Source organism: Hippopotamus amphibius, chromosome 6, assembly GCF_030028045.1.
Source record: "Hippopotamus amphibius kiboko isolate mHipAmp2 chromosome 6, mHipAmp2.hap2, whole genome shotgun sequence".
Classification (NCBI taxonomy): Eukaryota; Metazoa; Chordata; class Mammalia; order Artiodactyla; family Hippopotamidae; genus Hippopotamus; species Hippopotamus amphibius.
The window spans coordinates 155,095,807-155,117,842 of NC_080191.1; the positions used below are offsets into that span (position 1 = coordinate 155,095,807).

A 22,036-nucleotide genomic window follows, 5' to 3' on the forward strand; every position below is an offset into this window, starting at 1 on the left:
GCGCCTGCTGCAACTACTAAAGTCCATACACCTGGAGCCAGCGCTCGACAAGAGAAGCTACCACAATAAGAAGCCTGCACACCACAACAAGCCTGCACACCACCAAGCCCCTGCTCGCCATGAAAGCCTGTGCAGCAACAAAGACCCAACGCAGCCAAAAAATAAATTAAAAAAAAAAAAAAAAAAAAGAATGGATATACTACAAAGGGGTTCTGAACCCAATTCCACTGGGGGTGGGGGTATTCCCACATGACCATCAAGCAATTAATTCTCAAGACACCAGCAGGTGCAACTTTTGATGCTGTCTACCTGGAGACAGTGTCAGTTTGTCACCTGTGCTTTTGATTGACCTGCTACCAACTAGAGGTTCCCACAATCCCCTCCTTGGACTTCAGAGAGACACCAACTGCAAACCCAGATTATTACCTCTACTTCTGAACAGCTGGCTTGAAATTAGAAGTCGTCACGACCCCCTCCTTGGGTTTGATTAATTTGCTAGAGCAGCTCACAGAACTCAGGAAACCTGTTTACTCACGAGATCACCAGTTTATTATAAAAGGATATAACTCAGGAACAGCCAGATGAAAGAGACGGATGGCATGGGGAAAGGACAAGAAGCTTCCATGCCCTCTGAGACCCACCAATCTCAAATCTCCACGTGTTCACAAACTTTCCAAGCCCCTCCTTCAGGTTTTTATGGAGCCTTTGTTAGAGGCACGACTGATTAAATCACTGGCCACTGGCAACCGATCCAACCCCAGCTCCTTTCCCCTTCCCCGAAATCAGGGGGTAAGACAGTTTCAAGCACCATTCAAAATTGGTTCCCTTGACAACCAACCTCCAGCGGTTCCTGGAAGTATGTTATTAACATAACAAAAGACACTTAAAAAAAAAAACAAAACAAAGTTCTTGCTTACGAAATTCCAAGGGTTTTAGAAACTCTGTGCCAGATATGGAGTCAAAGACCAAATCTATATTTCTTATTATAAATCACAACACCTCTAAACATAAAACTGGAAATGAGGAGAGGTAGCTGGTTTGGTGAGGAAGATGAAAAACTGTAATTCTAAATTTTACTAAAACATCTTAAAGCTCAGTTTAAAAATACATTTCACTCTTGTTTAAATTGTTTTTTTAAAGTGTTTTTGGCTTTTTGGTACAGAAACAAGTTTTGGGGGGAGAAAAGTTTTTAAAGAATTCCTGCTGAAAGGCTGGTTGTATTATCTAAGGCAGTTGTTAAAAGCTGTGGTTCTTGTGCTGCTAGGATTCTCCCCTTAAATTTCCAGTTGCTTTCATGCCTCTAATTCTGATCTGTAGCACCTTTAGCCAGTAAAAGGCAGTTTGCCCACCTCGTTCCTGCAGCCACAGCCTGGGATGTTAAGTAGCACCCCTGCCTGAGAAACCACAAACTGGCAATTCTTTTCCCTTCTGATTGCAATTTTGGGGATTAAAACTCTCTTTGGGCTTGTGTGCTTTTAGATGTGGATCCAGTGTTTTCAAATCGCTGTTTCTAAAAAATCTTATTTCATTTTTAGTTATTAGCTTGGGGGTTCATGTGACCACTTCACTCCTCCTCTACTATAACAGAAGCCCTATGTTCTCCCTATTCAATAACAAACTTGCTATGGAAAATATCTGGAAATAACCATTCTGCAGGATAACATGCATTATCCTGCAGCGGGTAACAGGCTCCTCTCCTCATCCTAGCCCCTTTTCATTTCATCAGCCCTGCAATAACATGAGCTCACATTCTATGCAGCTGAAGTATTTGGACTTTTCTTTTAACATTACAAAAAGATTTAACCCTCTACTTACATATAGATTGATGAACAGAAAGACAACAAAACTTTTGAAAGGATATACATTAAAATGTTAACAGTAGCTATTTCTGGATGGTGAAATTATATAAGACTAATTTCTTGTTTTACCTGATTTTTCTAGTTTTTCCACAATGCACACGTATTAGTTATATAAAAGCTTAACACGTCATCTGATGTAAAGATATGTTTTAATACTATGGGTACTTGCACTCACCTGATGAAACGTTCCACGTAAGGCATTGCAAAGAATCGTTTCTTATTGTATCTTTCATTTAGGTACCAAGGTATAGGCCACTGCTTGAACTTGTGCCTGCCAAGGAAACAAAAAGGTATCACCCTATAGAAAACATTTAATACATTTTCCCTTTTTACAGAGTTTTAGCCTTCTTTGGACTAAATATGTTTTCAATAAAATGAGATGTAACTGGCTTTTTAAAGAGTTTTAAATTTTTATACAGTTTAAATATGACACTCATGAACCCACTGCAAAACTGCAGATGCTAATATTTTGCAATGTTTGCTTCAGATCACTCTTTTAAAAATATATACATAAAAGCTTAAAGACACAGCTTAAATTCTCTATTTTACAATAGCTTCCAGCCATAAACTAGAGTGTATCATTATGAGATATATTTTGTACTTTTACTACATACATATATATGTGTGTACTAATATATGTACACATACACATGTATACACACATATATAATTTGAAACACTGATATTTACATGTGTTTTATGTTTTTAAAATGTAAGTAAATTGCACCAACTGATATAGATATCTATATCTACCTCAACATAACAAAACCTAAGAAATCATAATGCTGAGTAGGAAAAAAAGGAAATTGTGAATTCATACTATAACCTTTATTTGAAAATATTTCAATTAAAATAGTAACAGAAGGATTAATTTCAGGTCGTTTAACCAATCTTTTCTAAAAATCCAGAATTAATCTGTCGTATTAGAAGCCTAAGTTCCAATCTCTTTGTAATTTTGGTATTTAGTATATAATTTGACAGGCAGAGCCACTGGAGGAACGGACCACACTGCTTCAAGCAGAATAGATAGTTACTGAACTCCCTCAGTTCATCAGGATGATAGTCTACCATTACTTCTCAACAGCCAAGGGAAAGACGTCCAAAAAGTAATCTCTGACATACTGCCACATGATTTTTTGTCAGAAAAAAAAATTTAGATGTAATGTTTCAAAGAAGAAGCTCTGCATTTAAAAGGCTAACAAATATTTTGACATGCATCAGAAAATTAGGGAAAAGGCACTGGAATTATAATGTTTGATCTAATAAGCTGCTTTAGAAAGATGCCTTTTTTTTTTTTGGCCACGTGGCATGTGGGATCTTAGTTCCCTGACCAGGGTTTGAACCCAAGTCCCCTGCATTGGAAGTGCCTCATCTTAACCACTGGACCATAAGGGAAGTCCCTATATAACTGCTTTGTTCGCTACTATAACTCCAGGAATAGTTAAAAAGCAAAAGATTTTAAACCTTAATGAAACTAGCACTCTTACAGATTCTAACACTGACACAGATTCTCTCTCCTATCCTCACCCTTTCATAACTGACCTCAATTGGATTAACCCCAATAAATTTTAGTAGAAAATAAAATAGATCAAACTTCTTAGGCAGATGTTTTGGCAATTCCTCTCTTTTCTGTATTGGATTACATGGTTACAGACAACACAGCCACTCCCCTAAATTTGGCTCCAAGCAGCTCCATTACCACAAACTCCATTAAAAGAATCTATCAAATGCATAAGCGCTATTATGTACTGTAATTTCAAGAGTACAGGGAAGGTCTCCAGCCACCCAAAACGCCTTCCTCATCTTGCTGACTGACGTTTAAAATTCTACTAATGATGCTTCCTTTTGGCAGTTCAACCCAAATGCACATAAACCCCTGAGAGAATACACTGGGCCTTCTCAATCACTCACACCTCAGTATGCACGTTCACCAGGTCCTTTCCCAACGTCTGACAGGACTTTGGAACTGGACATAGGGGACAAGATGTCACAAAGGTGGAAGGATGTAATGAAAATAAACTGTTTCAAAATTTGGACTAGGGCTTATCCTAATGGTAATGGGAGCAAAGTGAGACTGGTTCATGTGGCCTTACTCCTTGAGAACTTCTTTTTTAATAGTTCCGGGTTCTTAATGGGCAAAGAGGATAGGTGTGTCCTAAAATTAGTTTCATGGGGATTTATAACCCTCTAAAATTACATGTGCATATGTAAATTTTTCTCGGGAAAGGATCTATAACTTTCACCAAATTCTCAAAAGGTCATATGATTCACATAAGATTAAGAACCACTATTATAAGGAACCTATAAATAACTGAATCATGGGAATGGGATGCCTGGCTACCAGATACAGTTGCCTTCATTCACATCCTGAAGTTCCAAAGGGGTTTGGGGGACCTCTGTTTATATTAGATACATCTCTAACATATCTCTTATTCTTAAAGATAGTGGACAGGGGAATGAGGCATGGGACTTGGCTCTCATCTTAGCATAGCCACTATGTACCAGATGATTCTTCCAAAGATGTCTCTTCTCCAAGCACCAGGTATAGCTTTTTCTTGACCAGTCTGAAGAAGTCTGAGTGCATCTTCCCTTTCCTGGACAACTTTATCTAATGCATCCATGGAATCCACTACCTGAGAAGAGAACAGACAATCAACAATCATTGCATGACAGAATTCCAAAGAAAGAAAACACGTAACAACTATGCTACAGAAAACTTATGATGAATCTTTTGGTCAAAGAACCATTCTGTCAAATATTTCTTAAGAATCTTTTTGGCTTGGGTATGCATATACATAGGTGTCGGTAATATCATTTTTTGTAATTTTTTAAAAAGTTTAGTTTCATTTAAATGAAAATCTATTCAGCTCAAATTTCCATATACTACTTTTGTTTGGAGTAGCATACACTTGCATAGATTCCTTTTGGAGACCCAATTTGACTAATCATTTTAAAACTCAATGAGCTATTAAGAAGTGATAACAGTTAGCTACTTATTAAATATTAAAATCTATGTTTTGGCCTTAATTAATCAGTGTGTCACTAACACTCAGATGCAGACATTCTGACCTGCTTGGCAGCGGCTGCTATTATAGGGAATGGAATACCAATCTATCCTGATACTAATCTCCAAAGATCCATCAAGGTACAAGAAGATATCATTATAACTTCTCTTTATGTTTATCTATTTCTTTTAACCTTTCTATTATGTTTTACACTGTATATAATAATATATTGGCCAAGCAATATATATTTATTCAAAAATAAATATTCATACATTGGGGATTATAATGACGGGTGAGCTAAATTTTTCCATAATTCTAAATCCTGAGAGCCACTTTTAGGTAGTTATGTATGTGTATTATCTTAAGCATCATAACAGACATGAAATACTGCATATACACATTTGTTCCTTATAAGAAACCTAAAAAGCAGAGGGATTAGATTATAATCTCCCAGGTAGCTAAGGGACCTAAAAGAGATGTGAAAGCCACACCTTTAGATAAACTACTTTATAACCTGTATACGTGGCTCACACTCAGCATTTCTATGCCCTACTTGACTCAAAGCCACACTGAATCTACATGCTACTTCCTCTCAACTATAGGAATTTCTACATAATCTTTGAGAAATAAAAGATGGGTAAGAATGACAAATGCTATTTTGAAGACAGATAAACTTAGAAGAGTGAAGGGACCACAGTGATCCGGGCCTAATACAAAGCTCTCTGACCCTTAGGAATTCAGTAAACCTGGCTGCTGACTGACTACATTACAGTTTGCCCAAGGTCCAGGCTGAAGCTCCTAACTGAAATCTGTTAGCTCACAAAGATAGAAAATAAATGGCTACCAAGTCCACAGAGTTAACATCCAATTATTCATATTCACACTAACAGATGAGAAAGAAAATCAAACGTATCAGATACACCCCATGCAAAAAAGCCAATCTCAGCTTTCTTTTCTAGTTTACAACTTTCCCAGAGCCAAGTGTCCTTACACAGTTCCAAAGCTTAAGCTTATATCTTGAATTGAAAATAATTCTTTTAAAATTTTTCTTGATAAATTCTCATTAGTAGCATGTCACAAAGCACTGAGAAAACTTCATATGTTTTGAGGTTAAAAGAATTATAATCACTTTCAGTTTATCTGGAGAAAACTTTTATTATTTTAGATTCTACTAATTCAGAAAGTATACTACATATGCTCTACTGGGCTGAAGTTCACGTCTGAAATACATTTTTTAAAGCAGGGAGGGGGATAATAGAAGTTAAAAAGTCTTATTAGAACAGCACCATTCTAGCAAAGGCTTTTTCATCAAATAAACAATGTATTATTTACAAACAGGCAATCCACTTAAAAGAGTCTCTAAAGCACAACTTTCCTTAAAAGCAGAGTTGGCAAATATACCTAAAATTAAAAACACATTACTTCACAAATGTTTTAGCAATGAAAACATACACCACCAAGATCTTAGTTTCTAAATATACCATTCTCCATTCAAAGGAATCACGGTTCCTCTGTAAAATGGCGGATTCCAGGGCTGGGGCAGGAAAAATACAAGATGAATCCAGAACATCTTGCTGTTCCACATCAAAGAATGATGAGGACACATAGGCCAGCTTGAAGAACGCACACTGGCCAAATCTGGAATGATGATATTAAAGGATTTTAACTCATTAAATAAAACTGGAATCCAAGAATAAAGAAAAAAAAAGAAGGGAAAGGAAAGGAAGAAATGGAGAATAGGAAAAGCCCCTCTTTATAGAAGAAAGCTAACAAATAATGCACAATGAATGATGAAATTAGCCAATCACCATTTAGCAAACATCACAGTAATAACTGATTGAGGCAAGAATCATCATCAATGCATGCTAAAACCAATGAGCGCAAGTTTGAAGATTTAGAAGATATTTACAAGATCTCAATATAAAGAAAAACTAGTAACTATACAGTGGAGAAACCCGACACCTAACCAAAGTACCAACACCAACAACTTCAGTAACAGAACAAATCAACACTGCATGCCTCCTAATATGATGCACTGTGAAGAATACAGAATCACTTCTGTGATATTCCTGCCAAACATCACAATTATCATGAGAAATATCATACAAACCCAAACTAGCCCATCCTCTTCAATAATGTCAACGTCATGAAACACAAAGAAAGACTGAGTAATCAGATCAAAGGAGACTCAAGAGAAAAACTGAAGACACACCAGCCAGGATTTTCTTTGCTATGAAAGGACATGCTGGGATAACTGATGAAACTGCAATAAGATCTGTAGATCACAGTACTGTATCAATGTTAACTTCCTGATTTTGAAACCTGTACAGTGGTTATTTAAGGAAATATTCTTGGTTTTTTTTGACAATATACACTTAAGTAGTTATGGGTAAAGGGATATCACATATATAACTTTCTCTCAAACAGCTGCGGAAAAGTGTATTTATATAGAGAGGAGGCAAAGAAGGATAAAGTAAACGTGGTAAAATACTCACATAGGGACTATGGGTGAAGGATGCCTCTTTGTATTATAATTTTTCTGTCAGTCTCATGTTTTATTGAAATAAAGTTTTAAAAACACAAAATATGATTAACTCAATTTTTATAAAGGCAGAATAACCTTCTCCATAATTAGGGTAAATGATTGAGACTTTATTCCATAGCTTCTTTGACTCTCTATAGGGATATAAGGTCCTAATGGTGGTGAACAGTGTGGGGAAAGAAACCTGAAGCAGCTGAGGTTAGGCAGCAAGACTGAAGCCATTACAAAGAGCTGGGTTCCAATCTCACTGACTATTTACTATGGCACAGAAAAAAAATCAATAAACAGCTGACCGCGAAAGCACTCTATGGAAAAATGAAAACAAAACAAAACAAAACAAAAAAAAACCCTGATAAATCTAAAACCTTTACATGGAAGAAATATCTTAAACATGCAAGCCATGAAAAACATAATGGCAGATCTTCTGCATTTTCTGATATGGAAAAATCTCCAAAATATACTAGTTAAGTAGAAGATGCAATTTTCAGAAGAGTATACACAGTATAACCAAATTTGTGAAAATAAAAATAGTCAGGCACATTTCTACATGCAGAGAAAAATTCTGATGAAATTCTGATGGATAAACAGGAAACACAGGACTGATTACCTCTAGGAACAGAAATAAAGAACCCAAGTGGTTTCCTTTTAATGATGAAGAAAATCTAACTTAAATAATAGCTGACCTTTTCACAGAATGTGAACATACTTAATATTATTGAACTACAAGAGGGGAATGAAGATGGCAGAGTAGGAGGAAGTGGAGCTCACCTCCCCCCACAACAAAAATATATCTACATGTGGAACAATTCTGGTGGAAAACTAACCGGAAACTGGCAGATCTCCCATACAACCAAAGCTGCATGGAAGATCTACACATAACCAGACAGAATGGGAAAAAAATGCATCAGGTTGGGACCTGTGTCCCTGGGAGTGATCTGTAAGGAAAAGAACGTCCACATGAGCAGACCCTTGCTCTGAGGAGGGAGTGCATCAACCCACAATCTGGGCACCCCCATCCCAGCCCTGGGGTCCTGCACAAGGAGACAAGCCCCCTTGCCTGGTGGGAAATCCACTGAGACAGATGGAAGAGCTGGAAAAGCATAGACTACTCAGGAGGAGTGCACACACGCTGGCTTGCTAACAGTCAGGTCTGAGAGAGCCTTGCACTGGCAGCTGCTGTCTTGCTGTACTTCCCAATACGAAAGGGCTAACGCCCCAACCTCGCTCACTCCACACCACAGCCTGGCAGCATGAGATGAGGGCAAAGTTTCAGTCTACCTACACAGAGACAGACCAGGGTGCCTGGGATGTGATCTGGGCAGAGCCATAGAGACCGCTGTCAGTGCACACACGGGGCGGGCGGGGGGGGGGGCAGGTCTAGCTGGGCAGACATTGTCAATCGGCACACTGGGCACTGGCCACAAGAATGTGAAGCAGCTAAGTGCTGAATCTCAGGCAGACAGGCCCAGGGCAAGAGTACTCACATAGGCCAGGGTTGCTATCCCAGAGGGAGCACCCTGGCTCTGCCCACTCTGCACAGCTTAGTGCTAGATCTGGGGAAGACAGGTCCTGGAGAAGTCTGTCACAGAGGCAGCCCAGACTTCAGGCTGTAGCACAGCCACCTCAATTTCTACAGACACAACGCCCCAACCCCCAGCCTACTCCACACCATAGCCTTGTACTAGATCTGAAACAAACACAACAGAGAAAGGGACGTGACCTTGGGATGCTTCTGGGCAGAACTACACAGGTGGTATACATAGGTTTGTTGTGATCGCACAAGCCTCACTTGCTTCAGTAATCATCTCCTTTGGGGCACGGCAACAGGTTCTGACCCTCAGGGCTTCTACTCCAATAACTGGGGTACAGACTCCACCCCTGACTGGGCAGTGACAGCCACAGAGCAAAGAGGAAGCCCTGCCTCACACTCAGCACAGACTCTAGACACCCCTTATCGAGGAAATAATGATGAGCACTCTTAGGAAGGATGTGGCTGGCATCCAAAACCAGCCCTCACACCAAAAACACTGGACACACACAGTCTACACAGGGACACTCCCACATAAAAACACCCCTTTAAGACAACAGTTGAGGGACTTCTGTGGTGGCACAGTAGTTAAGAATCTGCCTGCCAATGCAGGGGGCCATGGGTTTGAGCCCTAGTCCGGGAAGATCCCACATGCCGTGGAGCAACTAAGCCTGTGTGCCACAACTACTGAGCCTGCTCTCTAGAGCCCAAAAGCCACAACTACTGAACCCATGTGCCACAGCTACCGAAGCCTGCACACCTAGAGCCTGGGCTCTGCAACAAGAGAAGCTATGGCAATGAGAAAATGAGAAGCCTGCGCACTGCAATGAAGAGCAGCCCCCATTCACCACAACTAGAGAAAGCCCGAGTGCAGCAATGGAGACCCAATGCAGCCAACAATAAATAAAAAAAAAAAAAAAAGACCATGGTAGATAACTGCTTTTCCTAAATTCAGAGAGACAGAGAAAGTTAAGTAAAATGAAAAAGTAGAGGAACTACTCCCTATTAAAAAAAACAAGAGGGCTTCCTAGGTGACGCAGTAGTGAGGAATCCACCTGCCAATGCAGGGGACATGGATTCAATCCCTGGTCCAGGAAGATCCCACATGCCACGGAGCAACTAAGCCGTGCGCCACAGCGGAAAAAAAAAAAGAAAAAAGAAAAAAACAAGAGAAATCCCCTGAAAGAAAAAAAATAATAAAATAGACCTCACCAGTCTATAGACCCTGAGTTCAAAAAGGTAATAATATAAGCATATAAAGATAATAAAAATGCAGATCACTGTACCAAGGAACCAGAAGCTGTAAAGATGAACCAATCAAAATTAGACAATTCAGTTGCTGATATGTAACCAATTTACAAACAATGAATAGCATGCCTAATGACACAGAAGGACAAATAAGTGATCTGAAATAATAATGGAAATCACCCAAACAAAATATCAGACAGAAAAACAAATGAAAAAAAGTGAAAGCATCAAAAAAGATCTATGGGGTAATATAAAGCATTCCAACCTATATGTAATAGGGATTCCAAAAGGAGAAGAGAGGGAGAGAAGGGGATCACAAATGTACTTGGGGACTTTCTGGTGGTGCAGTGGTTAAGATCCACTTGTCAATGCAGGGAACACGGGTTTGACCTCTGGTCCAGGAAGATCCCACATGCTGCGGGGTAACTAAGCCCATGCACCACAACTACTAAGCCTACATGCCACAAATACTGAAGCCCGCACGCCTACAGCCCATGCTCTGCAACAAGAGAAGCCACCACAAGGAGAAGCCTGCACACCACAACAAAGAGTAGCCCCCGCTTGCCACACTAGAGATAAAAAAAGGCCTGTATGCAGCAATGAAGACCCAATGCAGCCAAGAAATAAATAAATTTCAATCATACAAAAATTAACTTTAAAAATAAAATGTATTTGAAGAAATTCATGGCTGAAAACTTCCCAAACCCAAAGAAGGAAACAGCTATCAAGGTACAGGAAAAGAGAGGGTCCCAAACAAGAAGAATCCAAACAGACCCACACCAAGACATATCATGATTAAAACAGCAAAAGTTAAAGAGAGGATTCTAAAGGCAGCAAGAGAAAAACAAAAAGTCAGTTACAAGGGAACTCCCATAAACCCTGAAGGGAGTGGCACGATATAGTCAAGCCCTGAAAGGGGAAAATCATGCAACCTGGGATGCTCTACCCTGCAAGATTATCATTTAGAATAGAAAGAGAAGGAATATCTCAGACAAGCAAAAGTTAAAAGAAATCAGTAATACTAAGCCTACCCTAAAAGAAATATTGAAGGGTCTTCCCTGAATATAAAAGAAGCAAGAATCTATAAGAAAGGGAAAATCACAATAGGAAAGACAAATATAGGACATGAAAATCACAAAATGTGGCGGAGAAAAGTAAAAATGCAGAACTTTTAGAATATGTTTGAACTTGATTATCAGCTTAAAGCAAGTAGATATGGGTCAACATACTTGAACTCCATGGTAACCACCTACCAAAAACCTACAATAGACTCACAAAAACAAAAAGAAAGGAACTCAAGGGAATTCCCTGGCGATCCAGTGGTCAGGGCTCCTCACTTTCACTGCCAAGGGTATGGGTTCAATCCCTGGTTGGGAAACTAAGATCCCACAAGCCGTGGGGCGTGGCAAAAAAAAAAAGGGAACTCAAGCAACTGCAAAAGAAAATAAGCCACATAAGGAAAAACAATAAGAAGAAATTAATAAAGAAAAACTATAAGAAACCCCCCTGGAAAACAAGACTTAAAATGGAAAAAAGTACATACTTATAAATAATTACTTTAAATGTCAATGGACTAACTGCTCCAATCAAAAGACAAAGAATGGCAGACTTGATAAAAAAATAAGAACCCACAATGTGCTGCCTGAGAGACTCACTTCAGGTTGAAAGACACAGACTGAAAATGGGGGGATGGAAAGATATTTCATGCAAATGGAAATGACAAGAAAGCGGGGCAGCAATTATGTTATCAGACAAAACAGACTTTAAAACAAAGGCCATAAAAAGAGACAAAGAAGGACACAATATAATGATAAAGGAATCAATACAAGAAGAGGATATTACACTTGTCAACATATATGTATCCAATATAGCAGCACCTGAGTATATAAAATGAAAACTAACAGACATAAAGGGAGAAATGGACAATAATACAATAATTGCAGGTGACTTTAACACCCCACTGACATCAATGGACAGATCATCCAGATAGAAAATCAATAAGGTAACAGAGGTCCTAAATGACATAACAGACCAGCTGGACTTGATATTTATGGGACACTACATTAAAAACAAACAGAATATACATGCATTTAAGCATGCATGGAATGCTCTCCAGGATAGATCACATACTAGGTCACAAAACAAGCCTCAAGAAATTTAAGCAGATAGAAATTATGTCAAACATCTTTTCTGACCACAACAATATGAAATTAGAAATGAACCACAAAGAGAAAATGGGAAAAGAACAAACACATAGAAACTAAAGAACATGATACTAAAAAACCAATGGGTCAACAATGAAATCAAAGAAGGAATCAGAAAATACCTCGAGACAAGTGACAATGACAACTATTGGGATGCAACAAAAGCAGTGCTAAGAGGGAAGTTCATAGCAATACAAGCCTTCTTCATGAAACAAGAAAAATTTCAAATAAACAATGTAAACTACCACCTAAAAGAATTAGAAAAAGAACAAACAAAACCCAAAGTCAGCAGAAGGAAGGAAATAATAAAGATCAGAGAGGAAATAAATAAAAGATTAAAAAAAAAAAAAAGAATAGAAAAGATCAATAAAACTAAGAGCTGATTTTTTGAAAAGATAACAAAATTGACAAACCTCTAGACAAGCTCACCCAGAAAAGAGGGCCCAAATAAACAAAACAAGAAATGAAAGAGGAGAAATAACAACCAATACCACAGAAATACAAAAAATCATACGAGAATACTATGAACAGTTATATGCCAACCTAGAAGAAATGGACAAGTTTCTAGAAACATACAGCCTACCAAAAGTGAGTCAAGAAAAAACAGATTATTTGAACAGAGCAATCACTAGAAGTGAAATAGAATATGTAATATAAAAACTCCCTGCAAACAAGAGTCCAGGACCAGACTATTTCACTAGGGAATTCTATTAAACATACAAAGAACTTATATATGTATACCAATCCTTCTCAAACTATTCCAAAAGACTGAAGAGGAGGGAACATTCCCAAAGACATTCTATGACGCCACCATTACACTGATACCAACACCAAAGAAACTACAAAAAAAGAAAATTACAGGTCAATATCTTTGATGAATACAGACATAAAAACTTTCAATAAAATATTAGCAAACCAAATCCAGCAAGAGTTAGAAAGGATCATAAACCATGATCAAGTTGGATTCATTCCAGAGTCACAGGATGGTTCAATATAGGCAAATCAATCATTGTGACAGACCACATTAACAAAAGGAAAGACATATAAGCATTTCAATAAATGCAAAATTTGACAAAATTCAACACCCATTCATGTTAAAAACTCTCACCAAAGTGGGTAGAGACGGAACATATCTCAACATAATAAAAGCCCTTTATGACAAACCCACAGCCAACATAATGGTGAAAAGCTGAAAGCCTTCCTGCTAAATTCAGGAACAAAAAAGCCCACTCTCATCACTTTTATTCAACATAATATCGGAAGTCCCAGCCTCAGCAATCAGACAAAAAAATGAAATAAAAGGTATCCAAACTGGAAGGAAAGAGGTAACACTGTCACTATTTGCAGATGACACCATACTCTATATAGAGAACTCTAAAGTCGCCTTAAAGGAACTATTAGAACTAATAAATGAATTCAGTGAGGTAGCAGGATATAAAATTAGTATACAGAAATCTGTCATATTTCTTTTCACTAACAATGAGTATCAGAAAGAGAAAGTTAAAAAAAATTTTTTAATTGTATCAAATACAGAAAACAAAACAAAACAAAATACCAAAACCCAGGAATACACTTAACCAATGTGAAAGACCTATACACTGAAAACTATAAAACACTGATAAAGGAAATTGAAGATGATTCAAAGAAATGAAAAGATACCTTATGCTCTTGGACTGGAAAACTTAATACCATTAAAATGGCCACACTGCCCAAAGCAATTTACAGATTTAATGCAACCCCTATCAAAATACTCATGACATTTTTCATAGAACTAGAACAAATAATCCTAAAATTTATATGGAACCACAAGACCCAGAATTGCCAAAACACTCTTGAGGAAAAACAACAGACCTGGAGGCATAACCCTCCCAGACTTCAGACACTACTATAAAACTACAGTTATCAAAACACTATGTTATTGGCACAAAAACAGACAAATCCATGGAACAGAATAGAGCCCAGAAATAAACCCATATACCTATGGTCAATTAACCTAAGACAAAGGAGGCAAGACTACACAATGGAGAAAAGAGTCTCTTCAGCAAGTGGTGTTAGGAAAGCTGGACAGCCACACGTAAATCAATGAAATTAGAACACTCCGTTATGCCATTAAAAAAAAACAAAAAAACTCAAAATGGTTTAAAGGCCTAAATATAAGACATGACACCATAAAACTCCTAGAAGAGAACATAGGTAAAATGTCTTCAGACATAAATCATAGCAATATTTTCTTAGATCAGTCTCCCAAGGCAAAGGAGACAAAAGCAAAAATAAACAAATGGGACATAATCCAATGTAAAAGCTTTTGCACAGCAAAGGAAACCATCAACGAAATGAAAAGACAACATGGGGAACAGGAGAAAATATTTGTAAATGATGTGACTGACAAGCAGTTAATATCCAAAATACATGAACAGCTCATACAACTCAATATCAAAAAAACCCAAACAACCCAATAAAAAAATGGGCAGAAAGCCTAATCAGACATGTCTCCAAAGAGAAATGGCCAACAGTCACATGAAAAGATGCTCAGCATCGCTAATTATTGAAGAAATGCAAATCAAAACCACCATGAGATATCACCTCGCACTGGTCAGAATGGCCATAATCAAAATGTCTACAAATAATAAATGCTGGAGAGGGTGTGGAGAAAAGGGAACCTGCCTGCACTTTTGGTGGGAATGTAAATTGGTGCAGCAAGTAGAGAAAACAGTTTTCCTTTAAAAACTAAAAATAGTGCTACCATATGATCCAGCAATCCCACTCTTGGGTATATTTCTGAAAAAAAGAAAAACTCTAATTTGGAAAGATACATGCACCCCAATGTTCATAGCAGCACTATTTACAACAACCAAGACATGGAAACAATTGAAGTGCCCATCAACAGACAACTGGCTTAGGAAAATGTGGTGTATATATACATACACATATACATACATACACACACACACAATGGAATATTACTCAGACACAATGAAGAATGAAATATTGCCATTTGCAGCAACATGGATGAACCTAGAGAATATTATACTTAGTGAAGTAAGTCAGACAATAAAGACAAATATTATATGATATTACTTATATGTGGAATCTAAAAAACATCATAATACAAATCAATTTATATACAAAACAGAAACAGACTCACGGACATAGAAAACAAGCTTACTGTTACCAAAGAGGAGAGGGAGTAGGGGGAGGGATAAATTAGGAGTATGGAATTGACAGGTATAAACTACTATACATAATATAGATAAGCAACAAGGATTTGCTGTATAGTACAGGGAAGTATGTTCAATATCTTGTAATAACCTATAATGGGAAACAATCTGGAAAAAAATACATATATACAAAACTGTATCACTATAGTGTACATCTGAAATAGACACAATTTTATAAATGAACTATGCTTTAATTACAAAACTATACACTTAGAAATGGTTAAGATGATAAATTTCTGTTATGGGTTTTTTTACATCAATTAAAAAAAAAAAAGCACTAAACAAATTTGACCTAATTGGTGCAGAAGTAGCTAAACCAGAACTAGAAATGTAAAATAGTGCAGATACTTTAGAAAACAGCTGGGTTGTTTTCTAAAATGTTAAACATAGATTTACCAAACAACACAGCAATTTTACTCCTAGGTATCTGACCAAGATAAATAAAAACATATGTCTACACATATGCTGGGGGTTTGGGTAATGGAAATAGTCTAAATTAGACAGTAGTGATAGCTGCATAACTTCGTAACTTTCCTAAAAATCAAGCAGAAATAGAAAAAAAGAAATCTACTTGCCAAGAATTATAGGACCCATACACTCACACCTTTTAGCTTTTATCCCACACACGGCAGTCTCTAGCCTCCCACAAATCTCACCTTTTCTAATCGCTCTGGACTTGGCATTGGTAATCTCTGCCGCTTTGCCTCCTGCTCTAGAGTTAGGAGCATGTTTCTTTCTTTCAGGAGAACATACCTATATCAAAAAACACAGAGGTTGTAATGCTATTCTGTAGTTATATTAACAAAAATGTGATTTTTGACATCAAAATTAATGATCTATATTCAAAAGTTCTTTAGAATAATCCTTTAAACAGAACTATGTCTATTCTTACTCATTTGTCCAATAAGTTTTCCGTGTGCCATATACTGTATTAAGTAATGCCAGAAGAGTTACAAAAAAGCATAAAACATAGTCCCTACATTCCAAGTGGAGAGAGAAGATGGAAGACAACACTTATTCAGTCCCTGCTATATGCCAGGCAGTGTGTTAAGCACATTATACACATTTATTTCACTGAATTCTCACAACAAGTCTGAGATTGGAATTATTTCCACTTTCTAAATGAAGAAACTAAAGCTGAGAAAAGTAAGGTATTTGGGTGGCACACGGCTAATTCAAGATTCAAATCCTGAACTCCCTGTGTGTAAAACACATTCTATTTTTAGCCCACTATGCTCCCTCCAGAACTGTGATGTGGTATGGTGTACTGAGTGCTATAGACAACAAGTACCAGGAGAATTAAGTGGGAGAGATGAGACATTCCTTCTGGCTAAGAGGATCTAGGAAAGCTTCACAGAGATGGGAATGTTAGGCTGGAAAGAAACCAAAGCAAACACAATCAAATCACTGAAATCAAAACACTGAAGTGGCAAAGCTCAAGTGGGAGTGAGTTTTGTGAATAAATATGTTTGAGAATTAGAGCTGGAAGAAAGGAAAGGAAATAAATGTGGAGGGCACAGAAAATGAAACAAAGGAACTGGGGTACTTTTCAGCATGAAGGAGACAATCTGGGGGGAAGGAGTGGCAAAAGATAAATTTTTTGGTTTTAGCCAGGATGAATACTGAAACTGCCTTAACTATCCCCTTACCAATAACCAACAATAAACATGCTTTAATACAATGTATTTTCTATAATGAATCTGTGCTGTTTTACACGTAACACTTCTGACACCAAATGAGGGGTTTTTCCCTGCTGACAGCAACATGTCTTTTCCAACACAACTTTTCCATCTCTCTGACACTAGCTACCTGAAGTTAGTGCCAGATTCCAGATTTAAGGGTTCAGTCCGACAAGAAAGACTGCCCCTCATTTTATATGCCAATAGCCATTTCCAGGCCTCCCACATATCTGACTGACTAGCTATAAATTGGGGGTTCCAACAACCTTCTCCCTCGGTTTGATAATTTGATAGAACGGCTCACAGAATTCAGGAAAGCACTTTATTATCTTACTGGTTTATTATAAAGGATATAACTCAGAAACAGTCAGATGGAAGAGATGCATAGGACAAGATATGGAAAGGGGGGCAAAGCTTCCATGCCTTCTCAGAGCACACCACCCTCCCAGAACCTCCATGTATCACCAACTTGGAAGCTCTCCAAACCTAGCTGTTTAGGGTTTATTATGGAGGTCTCATTATGCAGGCATGATTGATTAAATCATTGGCCACTGGTGACTGAACTCAATCTCTAGTCCCTCTCCCTCGCCAGAAGCGGAGGTGGTGGTGAGGCTGAATTCTCCACCCTCTAATCACACCTTAGTCTTTCTGGCAACCAACCTCAATCCTGAAGCTATGCAGCAATGCCCCCTCACCCCCAAGAGTTGCCTAACTAGAACAGAAGACACTCATATCACTCAGGCAATTCCAAGGAATTTAGAAGCTACGTGTTAAGCAATCAGAGACAAAGACAAAATACATATTCCTTATTATATCACATGAATAAGCCTGTAATATTGGTGGTTTTAGAAGCATTTTATAGCTCTTTAATCTGCCATGAAAGATAACCCTTTAAATGAAGGAATAAAACTTTCAGTGCCTACTACAGTGCCTGGACAAACAGCAATTATGAGTGAAGGGGGCTTGGTGAAAGAACACAATGCGTAAGAAGTGGTATGCACTGCTCCATTTAGACCAGCCAGCTGTCACCATGTAGGAAAGCAGGTTCAGTGTTGCAACATCACAGGTCTGATTATTCAAGAGGAGCCAGAAATCCTTTTTTATGTGTGAAATTTCCCAATTTTTAAAACACAATACAGCCCTAACAAACATATCTCTGGGCTAAATATAGTCGATTAATGCAGGGGGTTGGGGTGGCGGTCAAAAAGTACAAATTCCCAGTTACAAAAGGAAAAAGTCATGGGGATGTAATGTACAGCATGATAACTACAGTTAATAATACTGTACTGCATATTTGAAAGTACCTCAGAAAATGGATCTTGAAAATTCTCATCACAAGGAAAAAAACTTTTTGCAACCATGTATGCTGATAGATATCAGCTGAACTTATTTTGACCATTTTGCAATATATACAAATATTGAATCATTACATCGCACATCTGAAACTAATGTTATGTCAATTATACCTCAATTTATATATGTATATATACAATGCAACTCTGTCTTAAATAACTCTTAATTCATCAGGAGAACCTGCCAGAAAAACCTACCTAAATTTCCAATTAAGTGCATCCTCCAACACCCTTCCTCAAAGCAAATGAGCTAAAGCTTTCAGGCCATGCAAAAGGTAGTAAAAAGGAAGAAGGCCTAAATGTGGTCAACACACCCCCATTTTTTTTTATTAGTTTCCTGAATTGTTAGTATAAAAGTGGTAGTATGTCTGGTAGCAGTTACAGTAAAATTTCTAAACTCCCAACTATTTGGGAACTCTGATACATCTATCATAATGTAATTTAACCTCTGTAGTATTTATAATCACTGTACTTAATTTCTTACATCAAAGTTTGTACCTCATTATTATACTATAACTGCTTCAAACACTTAGTTGTTAATGTACTTGGTATACTTACCAAAGTTTATGTAAATCTTCATTACTTTTGTTCCTTAATTGCTGACAGGTCCATGAAGCTCCTATTAAAATGATAAATTCATAACATGAAATACTTTTCTAGCTACATGCCTTTTGGCAAATTACTTAACCTCTCTAAACCTGTTTCCTTATCTATAAAATGTATAATAGCTTTATTATAGTATAGTACAATATATAACTAGGAGTTAATTGTGATTAAATTAGGTAACACATGAAAATATTAGTAATGTGACTGTCAATAGCATTCAAAAAATGTTAGTATTAGTACAGAATGTATTTTCACAGTCTAACATCAAAATAGTATCATTATAAATTAATTTTCAATTGTCTCTAAAAAAATTAAATCTAAAAAATCCCAAACCTCACTTTAGCTGATAATTTCAATCTACTGCTCTTCTAAACCTTTTGCTAATCTACCAAGGAACAGTTAACTCTACTATTATACTGTGCTTCTAATTTTCTCTAATGGACATTCCCAAAAGAAATAAAAAAAGGAAACACCTAAGTAATTCCCAAACTGGATAAATAATCCCCAAATGATAGAGGGCTCAGTAAACATATTTAATATTGGTCAACCCCAATATCTCACCAGATTTCACTTTTTCTTCCCCCCAATTCTTTGGGTCATCAAAAAATTCTTCCAGTCCTCTCCTAGACAATGTGGTATGAAGTAATCTACACTGGTGAAAAGATGTGACATTTGGTGTATTCTCAGTCAATAGACTAAGAGAAAACCTGCAACTGAACATACATAAACAAGTGATTAAAGTTTCACAACACTGGGATTTTATAAGCAATAAACGGAATCATTTCCTCATCTACAATGTCAAAAAGCAACTTGGAGTTTCTACACAAGAAACAATAAACTCATAAAATGCTTTAGAAATTATTTTTAACATTCCATTATAGATGTTGCTATCCTGTCATTTCAGAGCTTAGTATATTCACATAATTTCAGAGGTAATATATGGACATAATTATATTTTATGGCAATATTTTTAGGTCCTTTATATGCTGCTAGTGGGCATATAAGCAGATAAAAATATTCTGAAGTTTAATTCTGCAACACATCAGAGGTCCCAATGCTTCCTCCTTTAACCCAGTAATTCCACTGAATTTAGAAATTTCAACCAGAGAAATTAGCATAGATGGGAATTGATAAATCGAAGTGTCTATTGTGGTGATCATTTTGTAATGTACAAAAATATCGAATCACTATGTTGTATACCTGAAACTAATATAATACTGTAAGTCAATTACAGTTTTAAAAACTCTATTAAAGCATTATATATGATATCAAAAAGCTGATAATAATGTAAATGTACAACTGGGGAATGGTTAAAAAACATGATCGTGCATATGCATGATAATCAATTACGCAGTAATCTAAAAGTCATGTTTATAAAGAATATTTAATGACCTGAGGAAACAAAATACAATAATGAAGTGTATCACCAGTGTTGTATGCCTACCAAAAAAAAATTCAAGTGAATCTAATCTTGAGGAAACAATCAGACAAATCTAAATGAAGGAATATTCTAAAAAGGCTGACCTTACAAAAAATGTCAATATCATAAAAGAGAAAAAAAGGAACCATTCTGGATTAATGAAGACTAAAGAGACATGACAATTAACACCATAAATGTTCATTGATTGGAAAGATTAAGAAAGAAAAAAAAATTCCCCAGTGTGATCATTGCAGTATTATGGTTGACAGTATTCTTGTTCTTAGGAGATATACGCTGAAGTGTCATGATGTTTGCAATTCTGACATGCCTGAAATGGTTCAGAAAAATAAAGGTATGTATATAAAAAGTATAGAAAATGTGACAAAACGCTGAGGATTGGTAAATATAGGTGAAGAGTATATGGTTATTCTTTGCACTACTCTTACAACTTTTCTTTTGGTTTGAAACTTTTTTTTAATCTTTAAATTTTATTTATTTATTATTTTTGGGGGGGTACACCAAGTTCAATCATCTGTTTTTATACACATATCCCCGTATTCCCTCCCTCCCTTGACTCCCCCCCACCCTCCCCTGAGTCCCCCCCTCCCTCCCCGTCCCAGTCCTCTAAGGCATCTTCCATCCTCGAGTTGAACTCCCTTTGTTATACAAAACAAGGGGAGAACACACAAATGCAGATATGTAAATATGATCCTGATTTTATTTTGAAATTACATGTATGTGTATATATTCAAAGTTAAAAAGAAGAAAATCTGTTTATCTCTGAATGGTAAAATCATAGCTGATGTTTACGTTCTTCAAAACACTTTACCCTATTTTCCAAAGTGTCTGTAAATGAACGGATATTCATTTAACAGTAATGATAAAAATCTAAAATTATTAAAAAAAAAAAAGGAAGATGAGATGGAGGAGATGATTGATTCAAGTTTGCCACTTTTCAAGTTACAATTCCTGAACCTCTGCAAAAAAACAAAAAACCACACTTCTTATCTCTGAGGTTAATGTGAGTAATTACATTGTAGCTGAGAGATGCCCAATAACTGTGCCAGATTCAAGAACAAATACATTACTTCCTTTTTTTTAAAAAAAATGACATACCCAACTATTTGTAAAATTCAACTCATTAAAAACAAAAGCTAATAAAAGGGAGGAAATCGTACACCCTAACGTCAAAAATCATAGGTCTGTCCAGAAGACAAGCGGTCTTTCTAGAAATAATAAACACCACGTGTAGGATATTCTTTTCTCACACCTGCAGGGTGACTTTCCGTTCCCTTGGCTACTTTCATTTATTCACTCAACATTTACTGAACAATCTCTTTTTGACAGACTCTGGGAGTACACCCCCGCCCCCGCC

At 37.0% G+C, this 22,036-nt stretch overlaps 1 protein-coding gene across 3 annotated transcripts in view; it reads right to left on the reverse strand.

Moving 5' to 3' along the window:
* MRPL47 (mitochondrial ribosomal protein L47) overlaps window positions 1-22,036 on the reverse strand; it is a 36,611-nt gene that overhangs the window by 14,055 nt on the left and 520 nt on the right. For 2 of the 3 annotated variants that reach the window (XM_057738862.1, XM_057738861.1), the window contains exons 2-6: window positions 19,803-19,954; window positions 19,194-19,254; window positions 16,261-16,357; window positions 4,362-4,492; window positions 2,035-2,130 (exon numbers count right to left, since the gene is read on the reverse strand). In XM_057738862.1, coding sequence (XP_057594845.1) covers window positions 2,035-2,130; window positions 4,362-4,492; window positions 16,261-16,357; window positions 19,194-19,254; window positions 19,803-19,954 — 537 coding nt within the window. The remainder of the gene's footprint in view (window positions 1-2,034; window positions 2,131-4,361; window positions 4,493-16,260; window positions 16,358-19,193; window positions 19,255-19,802; window positions 19,955-22,036) is intronic. The other variant, XM_057738863.1, reaches the window with a different exon arrangement.